Here is a 21193-nt window from a genome sequence, read left to right on the forward strand (position 1 = left end):
GTGCTCTCCCCACCCTGGTGCCTGTGAACGGGCAGGCAGCTGCATCGGGCCCCGGGGGCGGCCTGTCCTGCTGCCCTGAATGCAGCTGTGTTGGTCTCGTGCGTTGAGCTCGCCCACACCTGTGCTCCGCCCACCGGGCTCCTTCGGGGCTGGGGCTGCCCTCTGTCTGCCGGTGGAGGGCTGATGCCCAGCCTGTGGGACCTGCTGGCCTGGGTGGGGTGGGTGGGTCTGTGGCCCTGCTGCCCCCACCCCAGGTTGGCCAGTAACGGGGCGGCCTCGGGTTTTCACGCTGAGGAAGCTTCATTGCCTCCGGGGTGGCGACCATGGAGCAGCGTCCTGGTCTAGAGGGTGGTGGCAGTGGGAGCATGAGCTGCCCGGGCCGCGCTGCATCTGAAGGTTCCGCTGGGCACGTCTCTGGTCCTGGTGGGTGCCATGGACCTGCACCTGCCGTGGGGTGCGTGTCCTTGCTGACGGGCACAGGAGAGGGCCCCTCGCCGGCCGCGTGTCCCGCACTGGCTGAACGTTTCCTACTGGAGTGACGCTCATCTCTGGAACTCCCCTGATTGGGGGCATCTCAGCCCCCTGTGGGTGTCGAGTCCTGTGGCCTGGGGCCCCACGGCACCCCCTTGTCCCCGCAGGGTCCGCGAGGCCGCCATGACCAGCCTGAGGGACCTGACGCTCCTGCTGGGGAGGGAGCAGCCTGAGCTGCTGGAGGCCAGCATGTGAGTGCCTCTGCGGGCGTCGGTGCCAGGCTGCTGTGTCGGTGCCAGGCTGCTGTCGTTGCCGCCCCCTTCCTGCATCCTTGTGACTTGGCCTCCCCCTGCGGCTCACCCGCTTGCTGCCACCCGGGACCCCGTGCTCAGGCTCTGCGGTGGGAGGCCCTGGGCAGAGTCCCGGCCCCGGGCTGGGGGGCTGCTGTGCCCGGGGGGCCCTGTGCCCGCGGCCCCGGGTACGCCGGCCTAACCCTGGCTCTTGGTTCCCAGCTGTCAGCAGGTTATGTGTTGTGTGGCCCAGCAGGCGAGTGAGAAGATCGACCGGGTCCGTGCCCACGCCGCGCGGGTGTTCATGATGCTGCTGCACTGCGAAGGCGCCCCCCTCCCTCACGTGCCCCACCGAGGACAGCTGGAGGAGCTCTTCCCCAGGTACTCCCGGGTCCCCCAGCTGGAGGAGCTCCTCCCAGGTGCTCCCCGGGTCCCCCAGCTGGAGGAGCTGCTCCCCAGGGACAGAGCCCAGGGTCCTCGCCCCAGCTGCCGTGGGCACGGGCCCCCCCCAGCTTGCTGGCTTCCTCTCCGCAGGTCTGACGTGGCCTCTGTGAACTGGAATGCGCCGTCCCAGGCCTTCCCTCGCATCACCCGGCTTCTGGGGCTGCCCGCCTACCGCTACCACGTCCTGCTGGGCCTGGCTGTGTCCGTGGGTGGCTTGACGGAGTCCACGGTGAGGAGGCCCCTCCCGGGCCATGGTCGTGGGAGGTTGGCGTGGGCATATGCCTGAGGGCAGCCGTCTCCCTGTTGTGCTCTGGGGCGTCAAAGTGGGGTCAGGGTCCGGCCCCCACCCTGGCTTGGGTCCTGGGGCAGGACCCCTACGGGCAGCGGTACTTCTCATGAGTCGGGGTGGCGCTCCCGGTGCGCAGCCTGGTGGTGGGACTCTGTGTAGGAAAGTCCTGGTCACGGTGGGCTGTGAGCGTGGTGTCCCATCGCACGCAGCATGGAGCAGCCCGGCACTCGTGTTCGTGGGGCGCAGTGCCCTTTGGGCGTCACCGCTAGCTGCTGCTTGACCCGCATTCTGGACTTCCGTCCCTTGTGTTGTGTTTTCTGGATTAGTTTGTTGTGTGTGTTCCGTTCTCTCGTGTCCTTCCTGCGGGTGGCGGGCACGCGTTCCTCCCATGTGCTCTTCCCTGGGCCCCGAAGCTGCAGGTCCTGTTGCCCACGCGGGCGCCTGTGGGTTCTCCTGGGGACGGTGCCTGCATTTCCCTCCCCTGCCCGTGCTCTGGGTGCCAGGAACCCGTCTGGTGGTGCCGCGCTCCTGCTTCGGCCGCGGGGAGGCCTCAGGTCCCCAGCTTGGCCTCTGCAGCTTCCCCGTGACGCTGCAGCCTGTGATCCGTGCATCCGTGGTCCGTGTCCCTGGAAGCTTCTCTGCCCTCCTCATTGTCGTTGGGCATCTCCTCCTCCCAAACACCCCGTATGCTCCCTACGGGCACCCCCGTGCTCTGTCCTCCCCAGTTTTCAGACTCCCTTTCCCAGATACTGCTTGCTTTTGTTCTTTTGTACAATCTGCTGTTTATCCCTCCTCCTCCCGGATTTCTGGTTTCTGTGATTCTATTTATTAGCAAACACTCACTTTGTTTTGAAATCTTTCTTCTACTTTTTCATCACATGCTCATTTTGATAGTTTTTTTGTTTTGTTTTATTCTGTTTTTGCTGTTTTTTAAAGAGTGTGTGTGTGTGGGGAGGGGGGATCCCAGGCAGACTCCCCCCGAGGGCAGAGCGCAGCCCTGAGATCACGACCCCAGCCGAACCCAGGAGTCCCAGGAGTCGGATGCTCTACCCCCCAGCCACCCTAGTGCCCCGCAGGCTCGTTTTGTAATTGCACATTTTCCCTGAGGATTAACCTGAGGCTCTCCTGTGCCCCCAGGGATCTACGTCCCCTTACTTCCTCGCGTGGACTGTGGCGCAGGGGCAGGTGACTGCAGGGCTTCTTTGGCGCCAGCTCCAGGGCCCCCGGGTCCCAGCTGTGCCCACGTCTTCGGGGTCACCACACAGGGTGGCCCCACGGCCTTTCCTTGCGCTCCTCCGCTGGGGTCCGTGAGGGGGGGGTCTCTGAGCCGCCAGCGCCTCGGGGGCTACGGCTGAGCTTGGAACGGAAGTGCCAGGGCACTGGCTCCCCAGACCTGCTTCCCTGGAGACGCTGCAGCCTCTGCTGAGGTTCCTCAAGGGTCATTGTGGTGGATCCGGCGCTCAGTCTGTGCTGCTGCCCAGAGAAGCGATTCCTTGTCCCGGCTCCTTCCTCCTTCCTCGTCCCTGCTTGTGCCCCATCTGGTGGGACTGTGTCGCCATCTCTGCTCCATTGGGCACGTGTGACCACCCAGGTGGCCCCGGCGGGGGCCGTCCCTGTTAGCAGAGCGCATCTCTGTGTTGCAGGTCAGGTACTCGACGCAGAGCCTCTTCGAGTACATGAAGGGGATTCAGAACGACCCGCAGGCCCTAGAGGGCTTTGGGGGGACCCTTCTGCAACTCTTTGAGGACAACCTTCTGAATGACAGGTAAGAGGTGGCGCTTTTGTCACAGTTCTCAGACCTCTGGGGTCTCCCGTGTTCTCACCAGGATTTGGTCTCAAGCGGGCAGTGAGGAGGGCCCGGAGGGGACATGGCTGCAGGGGGTGCCGCTGCAGGGCCCTGCAGCCTGCGGCGTGGGCCAGCCGGGGCACGACTCTGGTACCCGTCGGGCATCCACGGGGCCGAGGCTGTGAGCCCTGGAGGGTCCGTGTGGCTCTTCTCTGAGGCAGTGTGTCCCCAGTCTGCGCCCGGACACACCCACGGTGTGGTCACGGTCTCTGCAGGCAGGACCGGAACGTCGCGGTGAGGAGCAGCGCTTGTTCTCTGAGGCATCTTGGCTGCATCGTCTTTGCCCAACTGCGTTTCCACGAAGGCGGCCTGTGATCCCATGGGTCTTGACCTCGGGATTCGGGGTGTTCCCCAAAGTCCTCTGAGAGTTGATCCTGGACTCCGCTCTCCACTGTCCTGGGCAGGCGGGCCCTGGTCACGCAGCACAGACGCAGGCCCCGTGGGCGCACCGTGTCCGTGGGAGGCAGCGGAGCTCAGCCTGTGGTCTGCTCCGCCTGAATAGCACCGAGCATGAGTGAGGTCTCCGGACGCGAGCACGACGGCTGCCGTCTGGTAGATGTTGACTCTGGCATCCCCGACACTGTCCCCGCGTTCAGGACACGGGCCACACCTGTCAGCCCGGAAGCTTCCCGCGACCCCCTCCCCCCGCCCCCAGCCTGAGGCAACTGTTGGTCTGTCACGGAGGCTCCAGTGGCATTTTCTACGAGTGTATTTCCCTGGAATCTGCGGCGTGTCCGGCTTCCATTGTGCGGTCACACCGCGTTCGGTTCCTGTTGACGGTCACCAGGGTTGCTTGCGGCTGGAGTTCTGGCGGCAGGAACGTTTGCGCACGTCTGTGTGGACCGCTGCCCACCTTGCCCCTGGGTCCATGCTGAGAGCAGGCTTGCTGGGTCACGGGGCAGGTGGATGCTCAACTTTTAAAAAACTGCCACGTTTTCCAAAGCGGTCACACCATGTTACACCCCGTGGGGCGTCTCCGTCCGGGCGCCGGTCCTGCCCTGTGATCCCCCCAGGGAGGGGTGTCCGGCCTCCTGCCTGCGTCTTACTTGGTGGTTGTGGTTTCCTCCCTTCCTGCTGAGCTTCGGGGGTCCGGTGAGCTGTGCAAGCCCTGGTCACACAGCGGCCCGCGGGTACCCCCGTCCAGGCGGCCCTTGGCCTTCACAGCCCGGGACCCTGAGCAGGTGCCGCCGCCCCGCACGCTCGGCTGCCCCCTTGGTTCTTACAGGCTTGTGCGTTCTTGGCCTGACTCAAGGTCACGAAGGTTTTCTCTTAACGTTTCCTAGCAGATGTGTGGCTTTAGGTTTTATGTTGAGACCCAAGGTCTGTTCTGGGTTATGGCCTGTGTGTGACGCGAGTGGCAGACCGTGTTTCTGCCGCGTGTGGCCAGGGGTTGAGGGACTGACCCTTCCACGGGGTTGCTTTTCCGCTGTATCCATCGGGGACACAGAAGCCCATTTCTGGACTTTCCTCTCCTCAGTCTGTGCTGTCGTCTCCCTCGAGCTTCACGGCTGAGACGCGTGCTGCCGGCCTTATGGCCGCACTCCCCTGGTCGTTAGGGCCTTTCTTGATCCTAACGTTTCCATGTGAATTTTACAGTAAGATTGTCGTTTTCTGCAGAAGGTGTTGCCCGGATCCGGATTGGGATGGTGTGGCCCCAGGGAGCGCCCCACGTTAGCAGGTCCGGGGTGGGCGCCTGGGGCCTCAGCACTCGCCCTCTCCCCTCAGGGTGTCTGTGCCGCTGCTGAAGATGCTGGACCAGATGCTGGCCAATGGGTGCTTCGACCTCTTCACTGCGGAGCAGGAGTAAGTGCCCCACTTGCCGCCCCCTCATGCCGACCGACCGAGCCAGGGGAGGCCGAGCCGCGACTCCAGGAGGCGATTTCTGGCACATTCAGGGCAGCCTGTGCCATCAGGACGCTTCGGCTGCCCCAGTGAGGTTGGGCTGTGCCTCTGGCCAGGCTCCTTCTGTGGCACCTGCTGCCCAGGTGGGAAAAGACCCAAGCAGCTGAGGTGCCCCCCCGCCCCCCGAGCCCCCGACTCCACCTGGGCCGGGGCCTGGCAGTCAGGGCGGTCGTGGGCAGCGTGGAGCGTCTTGACTGTCACGGTGGCGGGGCTGGTGCTTGCATGTGGGGCTGGGCGTGGGCCCCAACACCCAAGAGCGGGGGCAGCTCCCGCACTGAGCTCCAGGCTGCCTTGTTAAGAGCCTCACGACCTTCCCCGCGTCCCAGGCTCGAGGGCTCTGCCTCTGGCGCCTTGTGTCTCGCGCGTGGGCACATCTCGGGGCCTGTGAAGGAGCTGCACCGGGTGGGCCCCCCCGAGGTGTGTGCTCACACCTGGAGTCCTCTTTGTGGGCGGGGGTCTTTCTGCCATTTCTGGGGGTGCTCACCCCTGCCCACCCGAGTCCCCTCCGTGGCCTCCTGTCCTGTGGGTTTTGTTTGGTGTCGGGTGGAGGGGAGTCCAGGGCTTGTTCCCCCGTCTCTGCTGCGTCGCTGACCTTCCGGCGTCAGGGCGCCGTCCGCACTCCCCGGTCACGGCCACCCGCTGGGGGGTGGCATCCTTAACGCAGATTATGTCGCCCGGCTCGCCGACCTACTGTTTGGAGGCCTAAACATATTTTCCTCCTTTGAAAATTTCAAAATAAAACGGTGGGACAGAGTGTCCTGCTGTAAACGGCTCTTTTTATTTCTCTTTAATTTTGCCAGTTTCTGTTGACGAACCATGAGGTCTTCTGCTTTGGCGCACGCACGTTCGGGGCAGAGTCTGTTTACTGCACGACGCGCTTTATTACCGTTTGCTCCCTGTGGGTCAGGCTGCAGCCCCTTCGTGTGACCCAGACTCTGCCCCGGGGCTGTGCGTGCTGCTGGCCTGGTGTGTCACTCACGGGGCTGCGGCCCCCGACAGCCTCCGACCGCTCATGGGCTCGTTCATCTCATTTGCAAGCAACCCGCTCGGCCCCCCGCCTGCGTCTCTGTGTCCATCGGTCCGGCTGCCGTGTCCCCTCCATCCTGTTCTCTCTGATGAATTCAGGGACGTCTGTTATTCCAGCGGGACGTCCCACTCTCCTGCTCTTTCACTGGCCGCCCAGAGGCCAATTTCCTGCACTTTTCCTCTTCCTGGAAAACCAGGGGTGTTTACGTGTTCCGTGTCTTTTCTCGGGTGACGTGAGCTCGCTGCGTCGTGTTACACGCACGTGTTCACTTGCTGCTGTTTTGTGCAGTTAATGCTGAGCTTGTCCACGTTTGCCTCTGCCTCCTACCTGCCTCGCTGGGCCTGCCCCAGCCTGCGTCCTGTGTTTCTGCCTCAAGAACCCCCGTCTGCAGCTCCTCTCGTGATGCCCGCTGGCAGTGAACGTTTTCTGGTTTTATTTGCAAGTTACTTTCGAGGATATGGGGTTCTAGGCAGACGTTTTACTTCGGGACCTAAAGATCCTCCGACTTCTGTTCCTGTTGAGACGTGGCCTGTGAATCTGGAGTCCGAGGCAGTCGGGTTTTCACCGCCTCCTTTGAGGATCGTCTCCAAGGAGTCTCAACATTTCTACCCGTTGTGGGTCCAGTGGGTCACATACTCGTCTCTGTCCTACCAGGAATTTGTTAAACTTGAAGATATAGCTTTGTTTTCATTTGTTCTGAAAAATTCTTGGCCGCCCTCCCCGAAGGCCGGCCGCGTCCCACGTTTCTCCGTGCCTCAGTGGTTCTGACTTGTCCTCCACTTGCCGACTTCCTCCTAGCGTGTTTCTGCCAAAATCACAGCTGGGGTTCTTATTTTCGGTTTTCGTATTTTTTTCAGATGCAGCTTTCTATTTGGTGTGTTGTGCAGCTGCCAGCTCCTTGCCCTTCTGGGTATGGTGCTGCGGTCTTCCCGCACACTTCTGGTCTCCTCGTGGGGTGTCTGGTTTCTAAGCCCACAGGTGGGCCTTCTCGTTTGCTTATTCGTTGTCTGGACGCTGCATTTGAGACGTCGTGTGTACAAGTGACTGCGGCAGTAGATGAGCTTGGCTGCAGGGCTCTGCGGGCGGGTGGTAGCGATCCGGAGCCACCCTGACCCACATCCGCCCCGGGGGCTCTGGCCTGCCCGCAGCAGGTGCACCCTCCACCTGGGGGAGCCTTCCGGGCTTGTCAGGCGCAAGCCCTCATCGGGACCAAGCTTCGGGTCTTGTGGCAGCTGGATTCTGGGGACAGCATGCTCAGGTCCTCTGGTGGTCGGTCCGCCCTGGTGCTGAGGCGGTGCACGCCTGGTGCTGGATTCCCCCCTGGGAGTGGAGGCAGTGGGCATCCCACCTGCCGCATGCAGAAGGGCCTTGGGGTCCAGGTGGGGAGGTGCTGCCGCCGGAGAGGTGGCAGCGGAGAAATGGGGCGCGTGGCTCCCAGTGCAAGTAGCTGTCAGCCACTGTGTTCCAGATGGCGGCGGGAGGGTGGGGTTGTCCCCAGGCCGGGAGGGCGGCCGGGAGGGCGGCCGGGAGGGAGGGGCGGACGCGGGCAGCTCAGGCTCCGCGAGGAATGGCACAGAGCGGCTTGCGCAGCAGGTCCTGGAGGCAGGAGGTCAGGGTGCCAGCGACCCAGGCCTGGTTTGCTGAGGGACCTTCCACTGTTTGCACAGCAGAGGGCGGCCACCTCATGCGTCTGTTGCCCTAAAGGCACTCAGGGCATCGTGGGGACTCAGTCTCAGTCTCATGGCTTACGTGCTTCTGAGGTCCCACCTGGTAATACCTTCACGTGGGGTATTCAGTGGGCTTTGTGTGGAGTGGGGGGCACAGGGGTTCAGCCTGGAGCATAAACGCTTGGCCTGAGATGCTCATTAGATCCCAGAGGAGATGGACCTAGAGGCTAGAACCCCAGGGAAGCCCCAGAGGGTGGTGTGTGAACCCTGGAGGCCAGCATGGGAGTGGCTGTGGACAAGAAGGGGCCCCTGGTGGAGCTGTGGGGTGTCCCTCCTTTAGGACAGGGAGCAGAGGGGACACAGGGCCTGGGTGGTGTGAGCCAAGGGGTCATGTGGGTGGAGGACACGGTGGTCACTTGGTCCCGAACAGGCAGGGAGCTGTGGGGAGAAGCCTGCGGGGGGAGGGGGCTGGACCCCTGTGGGTGACAGGGACCTGGACGGGGTGGGTGGGGGTGCCACTCTCCCTGAGAACAAGGAAGAGGTCATGGGCGGCGGGGCCCTCGGGGCAACAGTGGCATGCAGGAGCCTGTGTCGTGGGGACCCTTGCTGGTTGGCCCCCCGCTGTCCCTGGCGGTGCGGCATGGAGGGGGACGTGCGTCCACGTGTGTCCAGGGGCTGCGCCTGATTCCAAGCCGAGTCCTTCCTTGGATCCGGGTGGAGCCTGCCCTCGCTGTGCCCGCCGCGGGCGGGGGTCGGGGTGCGCCCGGCTCTGGTCCTCAGGGCCCTCCCGCTGGTTGGGGAAGGTGTGCAGGTCCGTGGGCACTCGAGCTCGCAGCAGGCTCGCCGCCGGCACCATGTGCTTCCCTTGCAGCCACCCGTTCGGCGTGAAGCTACTGGCGCTCTGTAAGGAGGAGACCAGGAAATCCAAGGATGTGCAGAAGCTGCGGTCGGGCATTGCCGTGTAAGTTCAGGCGGGACACGCTGGGGCTCACTGGTCGGCAGCCGGGCCTGTCGGGCGGACCTGGGCCGCAGCGTCGGGCAGCCAGGGTGGGTGCTGACGGCCAGCCGCTCCCCGCCTGTCACCCGCAGGTTCTGTGGGATGGTACAGTTCCCGGGGGACGTGAGGAGGAAGGTCCTCCTGCAGTTGTGCCTCCTGCTGTGCCACCCGTTCCCCGTGGTGAGTGTGTGGCCGCCCCAGGTGGGGGGTGGGGTGGGCACGCCAGGCCGGGCAGGTGCCTGAGCCGCCCAGAGGCCGGGTTCTGCTGGCTGAGGGCGTCCTCTGGCTCAGGCTGCCCTGCCTGCTGACCGCACTCTGCGCTGGGGCCCGGAGCTCGGCGGGCAGCTGTGCGGGCAGCGTGGGGTGGCTTGGCTTCTCCCCGTGAGGCGGCCGTGTGGCGCCCGGCCAGGTGGGGTCGGATCCCAGGCCCGCTCCCCGAGCAGCTTGCGCGGTGGGTATGAGCAGCGTCAGGTGCCCCTCCTGGCCCCGCCCCAGCCAGGCCCCGCCACTGACCCGCCCTGCCCTGCCCTGCCCTGCCCTGCCCTGCCCAGATCCGGAAGAGCACGGCGAGCCAGGTGTACGAGATGCTGCTCACCTACGGGGACTTCCTGGCTGACGGCGTCCTGGAGGAGGTCATGGCTGTGCTGGGCGCCACGGCCTGGTGAGTGCGAGGGCCCTTCCCGCCTTCCCCAGGATTGCAGAACCCCGCCCCCGCCCGAGCCCGCCCCCGCCTGAGGACCTGCAGCGTCCGCCCACAGGTGCCCGCTTGTACCCGTCTGGCTGGGGAGACGCGCAGGGGCGGTGTCCTGGCCACTACTGGTTCACTTCGGTGGACTCCGCGCCGGGGGCTCTGGGAGCTGTGGGGTTGTGGGGTCGCGGCCTGGGAGGTGGTTGAGCCTCTGCGGGGGTGCACCTGGCGCCGTGGCCTCCAAGAGCAGAGGGTGTGTAGCGCTGGACCCCCTGCAGGTGCCAGGCACTGGGCTCTGGGAGGCGGCCCGTGGGCCTCGGCTCGGCTGTGGTGGAAAGGCCCGCGTGGCCGCATCCACACGTCAAAGTGGACGAGGTGTCCCCGACCCGGAGACCCGGCTCCCTCCCGTCTTGGGGGTCCCTCAAGGCTGGGACTGGCCACGTCCCCAGGGCCTGGACAGCGCGGCCCCGAGCTCAGTGTCACAGACACATGGGCACCCGGCGCTGCGGCCCTGCTCCTCCCCACCTTGTTCTTCTGTTGAAAAAAGTTCCAGATGATTTTAAGATGCTGGTATTTTTTTTTTTATTCTAAAATGAAATTTAATCTTTATTTTTAGTGAAAATGATAAACAGCTTTCCAAGTACAGTAAAACTTTAAAACCTGCCCGGCCCACCTCCATGGGTCGCCCACCTCCAGTTTCCTGAGGAGGAGCAGGGCCTGCAGCACCCACCGCGGGGGCTCGCCCCGTGCTCTCCCCCTGGACTCCTAAGCTGGGCTCCTGGGGTCTGCACCCCGGCAGCCTGAGTGCGGGGCTTGCAAGAGGCTGGACGCACACACCGAGCGCCCCGCAGCTGAAGCTGCTCCTCCCCCCCCCCCCCAGGGACGCGGAGCTCCCAGTCGTGAGAGCCCAGCGGAACCGCCTGTGTGACCTCCTTGGCGTGCCCCGACCGCAGCTGGTCCCTAAGGTAACCGCAGGCCTCGGCCACGCCAGGACTCCGGGGCCCCCCTCGCGCGGCTCCCACGGGCGCTCATCCTGAGCTGGCGTCTGGGGCGCTGTGGTCCTTGCGGGCCCCTCGCGGGCTGCTTGGGCTCCCACATCCCTCGTGCAGCAGGCAGCACCCGGTGTCCCGTGGGCACAACAGCCAGGACAGGCCCTCTGCCTGGGGGATGGCCATCCCGCGCTGCCGGCCCTCAGTGGAGCTGGCGGCGGCCGAGCTCGCTCCTCCCACCTGACCTGGTTTCCACCGTCACCGTCTCCCTGGACGGTCGCCCCAGGGTCCCAGGTGCCCGGTGAGATCACCCTTCCATGGCATTGCTGCGTGCGCTGCAACTGCAGCTGAGGCCGCGGTGGTTTCCCTGCTTCTGCTCCGGGGTGGCAGCCACGTCCACCTTTCTCTCGGGCCCACGGGTGACACGGGGATTGGTGGGCCAAGGGCAGTGATGGCTCCAGGTGAGCATGCTGCTAACCTGTTGTCAGTCCCGCACGGGGGGATGAAGGTGGGGAGCTGAGGACAGGGGACTGTGGCAGCCACGGGGTCCTGGGCACCCGTGGCCTGACCCTGTGCTGTGTCACCCACAGCCTGGCACCGGCTGAGCCCCTGCTGCCCAGGGGGCGGAGGAGACCGACGCTGGTCAGCACACCTGACCACTGGAGGTGGCCCCGGGCCCGGAGGTGGCCCCACCTGAGCAGCAGCTCTTCTTCACGTGTCTGGGGTGTTGGTGCTTTGTCTTCACGTCCGTGGGAACCCCGTCCATAAAACCATGTCCCGAGCAGTTCTGTGTCTCCGTGTCTGACACTGGTGTGTGTGACCACGGGGGCGGGGGGGGCTGCTGGGGCCTGGCTGCCCTGGTGGGAGCACTGACCCCCCGTGGGGTCGCCTGCTGCCCGGCTCCTCGGACTGAGGGCGCCGTGGATTAACGACTTTCATTCCGTTCAAGCATTCAAACTTGCTTCCCTCCCAAAAAGGAGTAGGGAGCTCTCGTTTTAGATGGAGGCCAGCCGGAGAGCCTCGGGTGGCGGGGTCCCACGGGACGGCAGGCGGGAGATGGTGGGGAGACGGCGCCCGCGGGGCAGCACCTGGGCCTTGGCTGCAGGAAACCAAGCGCTCATGCAGCGAGCGCACCCAGGAACCGCGGGCGGCCGAGACCCACAGGGTCCAACACCCCCAGGGGGGCCGCAGCCTCGCGGCACACGTGTCCCTCAGCAGCGCGGGCAGACGGCTCCTGGTGTGACAGGCACAACCTGCCGGGGACGCCGGGGTGGTCGCCACTGTGCGGTCACACTGGCGCACGGGGACCACTTCCCAGTGAGACATGGACCCACCCCCGGGGGAAGGGCCAGCCCCACGAGGAGGCGGGGCTGCACGTGCCCTCAGGCCACAGGACCCCCCCCCCCGCTACCCGGAAGACCCATGCACCTGGGAGCTGCTGCCCGCAGCCGTCAGCTGAAGTGAAGGAAGTCCCGGCCCTCCTGCAGGTGTAGCGACCGCAGGTTGGCCTCGAACTCGCCCCCGGTGAGGTCCTGTGGGAGGAACAGCACGTCAGCTGGGTGTGGCAGGACCTCCCTGCTGAGGGGAGGGGCTGAGACAGGCAGGGGACGCGGCCGGAGGCCTCCACGGTGAGGGGGGCCTCTGAGACAGACACTACCCCCCACCCCCACCAGATCCCTCCCTGCAGAAGGCAGCTGACCCTCCCCTCCCTCAGGAGCTAAGGGGAGGAAGCGTCCCCACTGGCAGCTCTGCGTCACCCCTTTGTCCAGGGCATACTGGCCTCCTGCCCGTGCCTCATCCTAGGGTCCCCGTGACACCCTGTCCCCTCTGCAGGGGCCTGACCCCGACTCAGGGATGTCCACGGACCCCGCCCTCCTCTTCCTTGGCCCATCTGTGCTCCAGGGACATGCCCCACAGGGATGGGGACACACCGCATGGGGACACAGACATAGGGATGAGAACATGCTGTGTGAGAACGGCGACAGATGGGGACAAGGACACAGGAGCACAAATGGAGATGGGGACACGTGGACATGGAGCATGGAGACAAATGGGGACCTGCCACACGGGGAAGGGGACGTGTCATGGAAATGACACGGGGACAGATGAGGACAGAAATGAGAGGGACATGGGGCATGGAGATGGGAACACGGACACAGGTGGGGACACCACATGGGGATGGGATACGGGGACGGGGACATGGACCCAGGGTGGCCGCACGGGGACACAGGACATAGGGGGACACAGGCCGGGGGCATGCCGCTGCTCGGCTTCTTGCTCAATTAAAAGACGACGGCGGGGTCCCGTGGCCCAGGGCGTATGTGGAATACGCCGTGAGGCATGTTGTGTAAAAGCTGCAGGACACGGGGAGGGTACGTGTGACACGCTGTCGTTGGCCCCAAACCCGTGCACGCCTGGGTTCACGGCAGCATAATATGCCAGAAACCGGTGCAGGGTGCCTCTGCGGGGACACGGGGGTGGGGACGCAGGCCTGTGCTGCGTGGGGGCCTGGGGTAGGGGCTCCCCCGGCAGAGCGCGTCGCCCCAACTGCTGCGGGTCGCTGGTGCAGGGGTGAGGCTCCTCCTAGAGCAGCGGCGCCTTCCCCGGCCGAGCCCTGCTCACCGCAGCTTCAGGCTGCTCCTTCCAGAAACCCCGGAGGCTGCGGGCGCACGCGGGGAGGCCCGGGGGGGAGCCAGCGGGACCCTGCATGTGTGAGGACACGCGGCCGGCAACGATTCGGGCAGCGCCCGAGTCAGACACTGAGGGTGCGCGGTGGCTCAGGCGGTAGTGCCCCGGGGTCGTGGGGTCGGGGGGTCGGGCTCCCTGCTGGGGGGAGGGGCCTGCGGCCGCCATTTCCCTCCAAGGAGATTTAAAAATCTAAAACAACGGCGTGCGCGGGGGTGTGCGGCGCGTATCACGAGGCCGCGCTGACACGGGGTCAGCCCCCGCAGAACCGAACCTCAGGGGGGTCCAGGGCGGGGGGGCATCTGGGGGGTCATGGGGCAGTCCATGGAGGAGCTGGGGGCGCAGCCTCCTCCCCCCACCCTCGGGGCCCAGCGGCGGCACCAGAACCCAGCTGAGCCGGGCGCACGGGTGATCATGGCACTTGTGTGCGTCCAAGCGCAGCAGAGGGAAGCTGCGGGTGGACACGCGTGCACACCCACCCGACGGGGCCACGTCCAGGACTCGCGCAGAACGGACACGCGTGGCCACGTCTGCACACGGAGACCCCGCGCCACCGGAGGTCGGGCACACGCAGAGCCTGGCCGCGAGGGCCCGTGGTGCACGGGGCGGCCGTGACAACGGGGAGGAGCACGAGACGCTGCAGCCGTCGTGGGAATGGGCCGGTTACCCCGGCACCACCTCCCGTGCTGGGCAAACGTGCACGTGGACCCGCACGTGGCTCCCTGTCACCGGGGCCACGGCCAGTGGTCGCCACCAAGGACGTCAGCTGGGTGCAGGCAGGCCCCGGGGTTCCCGAGCTCGTGTGAGCCCGACGGAGCTGTGTGCAGCCCGGCGCCTGGGCCCCGTGACCCCAAGGGAAGGGGGAAGCCGGGGGTGGGGGCCACCCCGGGGCTCGGTCGGGGGCTCCTCACAGCAGCCCCTTGGCTCGGCTGCAGCCTCTGCCGGGCTGCACGTCGTAAGTTCCCGAAAAGCGTTTTTATGGAAACGCAGCCTCTGTCTGCAGGCACCACACGCCCCAACATCCCGGGCGCCCCGTGAGGCCACGGCCCCTCCCCTCCAGCCCAGCACTCAGGAGGCCGCACCCCGGGCGGGGCCTGGGCAGCGACGTTGACCCCGGGTGCGCGGGCACGTACCAGCTTCACGCAGATGACGAAGGGCGGCCGGGCAGCTCGGAAGTGCAGGATCGGGACCCGTGGCTTAGGCGCCTCCTGAGGGGAGAGGGGCGCTGGGTGCGGGCCTGCGCCGACGGCCCCCAGCTCCCAGGGGCCCGGGGTCACCCCTGCCAGGCAGGGTCCATCCCGGAGGGAGGGGGGGCTCCGGGCGACCCTGTGGGGCCGAGGCCACCGGGCGGGCGCACACCTCGGAGTCCTCGTAGCAGTAGAAGCCCTTCCTGATCTTGTTCTCGTCCACGTCACAGAAGGCCACCACCTGGGGGAGGAGCGGAGGGCGGGAGCTGGGGGGGAGGGGGCAGGGGGACGGGGTGGGGGGCCAGGGCAGAGGGTGGGGGGACGGGGGACCCACCTTGCGCCGCGCCCCCGCCGAGAGGCTGCGGTACAGCCGGCGCCCCTGGCGGCCCGCATTCCAGATGGTGAAGGCGGCCCAGCGCGGCAGGACACGCTCCTCCAGGAACCGGACTCGGTGCGTCCAGATGGTCGTCCTGGGGGAGCAGCGGGGGTGGGGGCCTCTGTCGGCTGCACACGGGGGCCCCCCCAGCCCCGGGCACCGCGGGGCACGACCCGGCCGGGTCATACGGCCTCACCCGCCCCGGGGATGTTCCCACGCCTGACGCAGACCAGGGGACCTGGGGAGACGCAGCTGCTGGTGTCGGGGGCTCGCTGAGCTGCCTCGGGGCCCCGCTGCCGCGCACACAGGGTGGGAGTCAGGCCCCACGTGGCTGCGTGGAACCTGTCAGGGTGGCGCCATCGTCCCCGCTCCCAGCCGCTGCCAGGCGGGCCTTTCTTGGGGTGTCGGGGAGCCTCCGGGGCTCGGGCCTGGCAGGGCACCCGAGCTCCGTGGACGCGGGGCGCAGGCGGTCTGAGCACATCGGGGCTGCCGAGGAGCGCTGCCCGGTGGGGGGCCTGTGCTCCCAGTCCTCGCGGCCAGGCCCATGCAGCCGGGCAACGTCCACGACAGGGGACAAGGCAGGGGATGCGGGAGGGTGCGCAGGAGGGCACGGGGCACTGGAGGGCACGCGAAGGGCGCAAGGGCCTTGAGTGTGCGTGGGGCCATGGCGGGTGGGGCACAGGTGCTCCCGCCGTGGCCTCCTGTCCCCCTGCAGCTCCGCCAGCGCGTCCCCCCTCCTCCAGCAGCCAGGGCTCCTCGCGGTGAGACACAGACCCGAGGGCGTGGCCACCGCCTGCTGCATGGACGGCCCAACCCCAGGAGCCCAGGGTGCCGCCGGGCCCACGCAGGCTGCGCCCGAGTCGCTGACATGGCTTCTGCTCTGGACACCCCTGCAGTTTAGAAGTGGCCCCAGGGTGCTCCCGCCGTCCTGCCTGCGTCCTGCCGCGCCCCCTGCGCTCCTCCAGCGGGAGGCGTACCCCCACATCTCATGCGCTGGGGCAGCAGCGGCCTCCATGGGGGCTCCCGGGCCAGGACGGGGGTGGCTGTGGCGACGCTCCAGAGACGCACCACCTGAGGTCGCACGGGCAGGGCCACCGAGAGGCGCAGCAGAGGCGCGGCGTCCAGGGAGGAGGTGTCGGGATGCCAGGCCTCAGGCAGGTGCCGCCCGCGGTGGAGGCACCAAGAACCAGGTCAGGGCAAGGAGGGGGCCTCCGTCCGCGTGGCTGGGGTGGCCCATTGCGGGCGCCACCGTGCTGAGGGCCGTGGGGTGGGAGCAGGAGTCTGGGCGCACGGGTAGGCCCATCCTTGTGGCGCAGTCACCCCTGCTGCGGAAGCCGTGTGACGGGAGCCCGCGGGCTGGTCCCTGCGGGTCACAGCCCCTCACCCAGTGCCGGCCGGGGGCACAGGAGCCCCGCAGGCTGCAGCCCGTGGGCAGCAGGGACCCCCTTGGGGCCCAGGCGCTCCGTCACCGCCGCCACTCGTGAGCTGCCGGGTCACGGAGGGGGTCACGGGCCAGCTTACTTACGGGCGGCTGCAGTACTTAGGGCCCACGTCGTCGTGTGAGGTTGCTGTTGACGCCCTTCCCTGCCGTGGGGACGCCATCCTGGGTCCTGGGCGCCTGCCCGGCGTGTGCGGCCCACGGTTCCCATTCACGCGGCCGCCAGCACCCCCCTTGTCCGCGTGTGCCTCCCGGGCCTCCCGGCGTTTCTGAGTCAAGGCTTCGGGTCCTGGTGAAGCCGCCGCCTCCGTTCACCAACGGTCAGGGGTGTCCCGCGCTCGAGTGGGGCTGTGAGGTCACGGGGTCCCCGTAGGAGTGTCACCCCCAGCCGCCCCCAGGCTCCTCCTTCCATCGGCGGCCTTCACCAACTTTGTTAAAAATCTGCCTCCCACACCACGTCCCGTGTGTCCCTGGCCTCCCGGTCGCCGGGCTCGTGGCCACACCTGGCCTTTTGCTCCTGTCAAGGTTCTTGGGTCCATCCTGGCTCCTCTAATTTTCCATGTGAATCTTAGAATCCGGTAGTTTCCACAAAAATGCCGGTGGGTCGTGTACCGGGACCAACGCCCAGCGCTTTGGGGAGAGCGATCTCAGGTCGCCGAGGCCTCGGCCCAGGACGGTGGCGTCCCTCCATCCCCGTGACGGGTTTCCTTGAATTTCTTGTACTTTGCAGAGGACACACACACCCCCGTGTTTTATTTTTGATGCCATCATACGTGGTTCTGTGTTTCCCAGTTGTTCAAGTGTGTCGACTGGGGGCTTCAGTGAATTCCACTAATTTTGACAATTTCATTAAAATACATTTTTTTTCCTGATTTCCTTTGTGATTTTTTTCCCCGGATTGCTTATTTTCCAAATATTTTGCATTTTTGCGACATGTTAATGATTTCTGTTTTAATCCCACGTGGTTAGAAAACACACCGTGGAGGATTCCAGTCCTTGGAAACGTACCTGGAGTTGGTTCGTCTCGCACCAGGACGCATCCCACAGGCGAGTGGACTACACGCGCGGTCCCGGGTGGCAGGCGGCTCCAGGCCTCCCCCCTGGGACCCTCCCATGTGGTGTCCGTCTATCCCCGTCCGTGCAGTTCTGGTCGTGCCCAGACACCCGTGAGATACACGCACGCGGCCGTGGCCGCCTCCTGGACATGACCCTGACCCCAAGGCGCAAACCACCCCGAGTCCAGCCCCAAACCACGATGCTGCACTCAAGCTGTCATGGAAAAGTTCAGATTCAGCGGAAAAACCCAAAACCAAGTTCCTGCGCTGGAAGCTGGGAACGAAGTTGAACTTCAACACTCGACAAGACCCACGCAGACGTCCACGGGCCTCCTGTCAGTCGGGCCCCACGCGCGGCACAGATCCCTGCCCCCGGCGCACGGGCCGCCCCCAGGAGCCCACCCTCCAGGGAGGCCCAGCGAGCGCCGCCTCCGACGCGGGAGCCCCTGCGTGGGGCTGTGGCTTCAGGGCCCTCCGCGCTCAGCGCAGCACGGGACGCGCGGCTGCACCGGTGACCGTCAACCAGCCCTTCCTGCGGCTCCCACGTCAGCCAGCGGCGCCCGGGGCAGGTGGGCTGCGGGGACACGGGGCGCGCAGGTGGAGAGGAGCAGAGGCAGCGGGCAGGCCACGAACCCAGAGGGGCGCGGGAGGCGAGGTCACCCCGGAGACCCCTGTCCACAGGCCCCGAGACGCCTCCTCCCACGAAGGCCACCAGCCCCGTGACGCTCCCAGACGTCCTGCCCCGAGGTGGGACCTGCCCCACCAACCCCGGGTCCCGGGCCCTGCGCCTCGCCGCCCCCGCACGTGTCTGGAGCCCTGGGGCTACGTACTCGAGGACGGAGTGCGTGGCAGCGTCCGGGTGGTAGCGGTAGAGGACGAGGCTCTGGTCCACACGCACGACCCCGCCGCCCTTTCGCAGGTGGTTGTAGAAGAGCAGCAGGTCCTCGGGCACACCCTGCAGGGACAGCGGCAGGGACAGCAGCAGCGTCAGCCGCGCCGGCGACTTCGCTCACGGCCCAAGTTGCCGAGTCCCGCTCCCCGCGTGCGCTGACCCAGGCCTGGACGTGGGCGCCATGGCCGGCCTCGCGCAAGCTTCCAGCGCACGTGTGGGTGTCCCAGGGTGACGCACAGGCGGGTGGCGGGCGACAGCCCCCAGCATCGCCCTCCAACCTGAGACACGGCGCTCCCTGCCTGCGGGGTGCCCGCCTTCTCCTGGGTCCCTGGGTCCCTGGGTGGGGCCCGCCCCCGCCGCCAGTCGGGGTGGCAGCCAGACACGGGGTCTGCTGCCTCGACGCTCCTAGCGCCAGTGAGCGGAGGTGTCAGGGCGGTGCTCGCGGCCCCGCTGCCTGCACGTCCGGCTGCCGGGCGGGCCGGCTCCCCGCCCCAGGACCTCGGGACCTGCTCCCGAGCCAGTCCAGTCCGTAGAAGGGAAGACCCAGGAGGAAGAGATAAATCACGCGAGAAGCGAGGATCCTATTACCAGGTCCTCAAGGGAGCACGCGTTTGAATAAGAACTTGATAAAAGACATGGAAAAAAAATGCAGTAAAATGAGCAAAAAACGGAAATCCTATACTGAGAACCGTAAAAGCCGGAGAGAACGCTGAGCCCAGGTCGGGGCGCACCAGCCGCCGCGTCCGTGTCCCAGAGTCACGCAGGTGGACCCCACGCCCTGAGCTGCCCAGCGGCGAGCGACCCCGTGGGCCGGTTCGGTTCTCCCAACAGAGACAAGTCCCCGGAGCCGCCGGCCGAGGGACCGCGCACCCGGCCCCGAGGCAGGAGGGTGTTCGGGATGCTCAGGCCGAGACCAGGAGCCCAGGGCCAGGGACCTGGGCGCGTGTCCTCCCCACGGCAGTGGAAACCAGGAGGGCACATGGGGGAAGCGAGGGAGGGTGCCGCTGCACGCGGCCCTGGGAGCAGGAGTCCGAAGAGCCACGGGGGGGAGGGTGTTTAAGGGGAGAAATCCAGAACCTTCCATCCCGGGGGTGGGTGCGGCTCGCAGTGCGGCGGGCAACGCGGATGGACCGGGTCGGAGGCCGCAGGCCCTGCCCGTCCTCAGGAGAGGGGACCCGGCAAGGGGAGGGGACGAGGCGCCTGCGCGGCCCCTGACGGAGCGGCGACACCCTGAGCTCCACTCACCCAGCCCTGGATGGGGACAAAGCACCCGGGCCCTCGAGACACCAGCCCATCAGCACGAAGCATGCAAACTCTCGGCCACGGCAGAACCACAGACACGGGGAGCTTGGCTGCTGGGGGGTGGCCTCCCCGGTGGGAGAGGGAACCGCCCGTGGGAGCATCTGTGTGGTCCGCACCCCCCAGCTCCTGGGGCACTGGTGCTCCCCTGCACCCCGCCCCGACCTCCCCTGCCCCCCCCACCTCCTAGACCTCCCCACCTCCTCTGCCCCCCCACCTTGGGTCACCTACCCTCCACTCCCGACCCTGGGGGCACCTTCCTTCTCACGGGGGCCCACGGACAATCCCCGGGGACCAGGCCCCCGGCCCGTGCCCAGCCGTCGGGTGTCAGCGTCCCCTCAGAGCACAGCCCCCGAGTGTCGTCAGCTCCCCATTTCCTGGGGATGGCACCAAGGACCAGGGAGCACTTCCCATCCCTGGGGTGGTCCTGGGGTCCCAGGGGGTCCCTGACCCACGAGGGAATGGACGAGGTTCCCTGCGGCAGGTGCCGCCTCTCCAGGAAGAATCACTCTGAGCTACGAGGCCTGATGTTCGGGCGCTGAGGCTCAGCTGTGACCTAGGTTGGGTCAGGCCTTTCTGTCCCGGGACCTCAGGACCTCGGGACCTCACGACCATTTCTGGGCTCGTTCTGGGGAAGGTGCTGGGCTCAGCAGCAGCAGCAACAGAGCACGTGTGCGGCAGCTGTGGAGGGATGTGCTGGGGCGCCTGGGCCCGCCCCCGTCGCTCCTGCCTCTGTGCTAGTGCCCCCAGGGAGCTGAGGTCGGGCCCACGAGGTCAAGTTCTCTCCACTTAGGAATGAGGGGCAGGAACAGGAGCAGAGCGGCTGCCCAACCCCTAGAATCAGGCGGCAGCGCCCCTCCGTGACAGGGTGCCCGGGCTCCCACGAGCAGGGGCGAGCGCCCGTCCACGAGCTGCAGCCACACACGGTGCCACACATGCTCCCGGCCCGGGCCAACCCTGGGGACACAAGGGCGGGCAGCAGGGCTGCGGGGACCCTGTGGAGCAGCCCCCATTTGTGTCCCGGTGCAGACGCCGCCGGCTGGGCCCTTGGGCGCCCGTGTGAGAATGGCCCTGGGCCCGGAGGCTGTGTGGGTGGCCGCGGGGGACATGGGCCAGCGTGGGGGGCCGGGCCGGGGCTGGTCCCGCGCAGATGAGCCCCCAGGGCGGCAGTGGGGTCCCCGGGCCCCCAAGAGCCTGCAGCCCAGACCCCCTGGCAGCCGTGTCCGCTCGCCCTGCCCTCGGGCTGGCAGCGGGGGGCGCATCCACGGTCAACAGGGAAGTCTGATGGCACCGGCTCCCGTCACAGGGACCAGACCCCACGTCCCCAAAGCCAAACTTGAGGGAAGTTTAAGGGAAAACAAGCCAACCCGAAGATTCCCTTTTATTACTTGACTGTAGGCGCTTTCACAGTCCGGCTGCAGGGGCAGGGAGCGGGGTGAGGCCAGGTCCCCACGTCGGGGCAGACCCCCCAGGTGGGGCCACGGGCAGGACGGGGCCCGGATGACGAGCCGGCCCCGTGTGGACAGAGGGCCCGTGTGAGTCAGGCGGGGATGCCCCGGGCACCGGCAGTCCCACGCGGAAATCCCGGGCTGTGCCGGGGTCGCAGGCCGCGGGTGGGCGCCCCGTCCCGCCAGCAGGACAGGCGCCGGGA

General features: G+C 66.8%; 2 protein-coding genes across 16 annotated transcripts in view; one reads left to right on the forward strand and one right to left on the reverse strand.

Moving 5' to 3' along the window:
• TBCD (tubulin folding cofactor D) overlaps positions 1-11394 on the forward strand; it is a 138424-nt gene extending 127030 nt beyond the window's left edge. For both annotated transcript variants that reach the window (XM_077854747.1, XM_077854748.1), the window contains 10 exons: positions 639-722; positions 984-1142; positions 1296-1434; positions 3138-3259; positions 5066-5143; positions 8808-8897; positions 9026-9113; positions 9485-9594; positions 10502-10586; positions 11201-11394. In XM_077854747.1, the coding sequence (XP_077710873.1) occupies positions 639-722; positions 984-1142; positions 1296-1434; positions 3138-3259; positions 5066-5143; positions 8808-8897; positions 9026-9113; positions 9485-9594; positions 10502-10586; positions 11201-11215 (970 nt within the window). In that variant the 3' untranslated portion in view covers positions 11216-11394. The remainder of the gene's footprint in view (positions 1-638; positions 723-983; positions 1143-1295; positions 1435-3137; positions 3260-5065; positions 5144-8807; positions 8898-9025; positions 9114-9484; positions 9595-10501; positions 10587-11200) is intronic.
• QTGAL (queuosine-tRNA galactosyltransferase) overlaps positions 10179-21193 on the reverse strand; it is a 49759-nt gene continuing 38744 nt past the window's right edge. For 13 of the 14 annotated variants that reach the window (XM_077854758.1, XM_077854755.1, XM_077854756.1 and 10 more), the window contains 6 exons: positions 18182-18306; positions 14817-14952; positions 14655-14723; positions 14429-14503; positions 12039-12142; positions 10179-11863 (listed from right to left, as the gene is read on the reverse strand). In XM_077854758.1, coding sequence (XP_077710884.1) covers positions 12062-12142; positions 14429-14503; positions 14655-14723; positions 14817-14952; positions 18182-18306 — 486 coding nt within the window. In that variant the 3' untranslated portion in view covers positions 10179-11863; positions 12039-12061. The remainder of the gene's footprint in view (positions 11864-12038; positions 12143-14428; positions 14504-14654; positions 14724-14816; positions 14953-18181; positions 18307-21193) is intronic. The other variant, XM_077854754.1, reaches the window with a different exon arrangement.

Source organism: Canis aureus, chromosome 16 (genome assembly GCF_053574225.1).
Source record: "Canis aureus isolate CA01 chromosome 16, VMU_Caureus_v.1.0, whole genome shotgun sequence".
Classification (NCBI taxonomy): domain Eukaryota; kingdom Metazoa; phylum Chordata; class Mammalia; order Carnivora; family Canidae; genus Canis; species Canis aureus.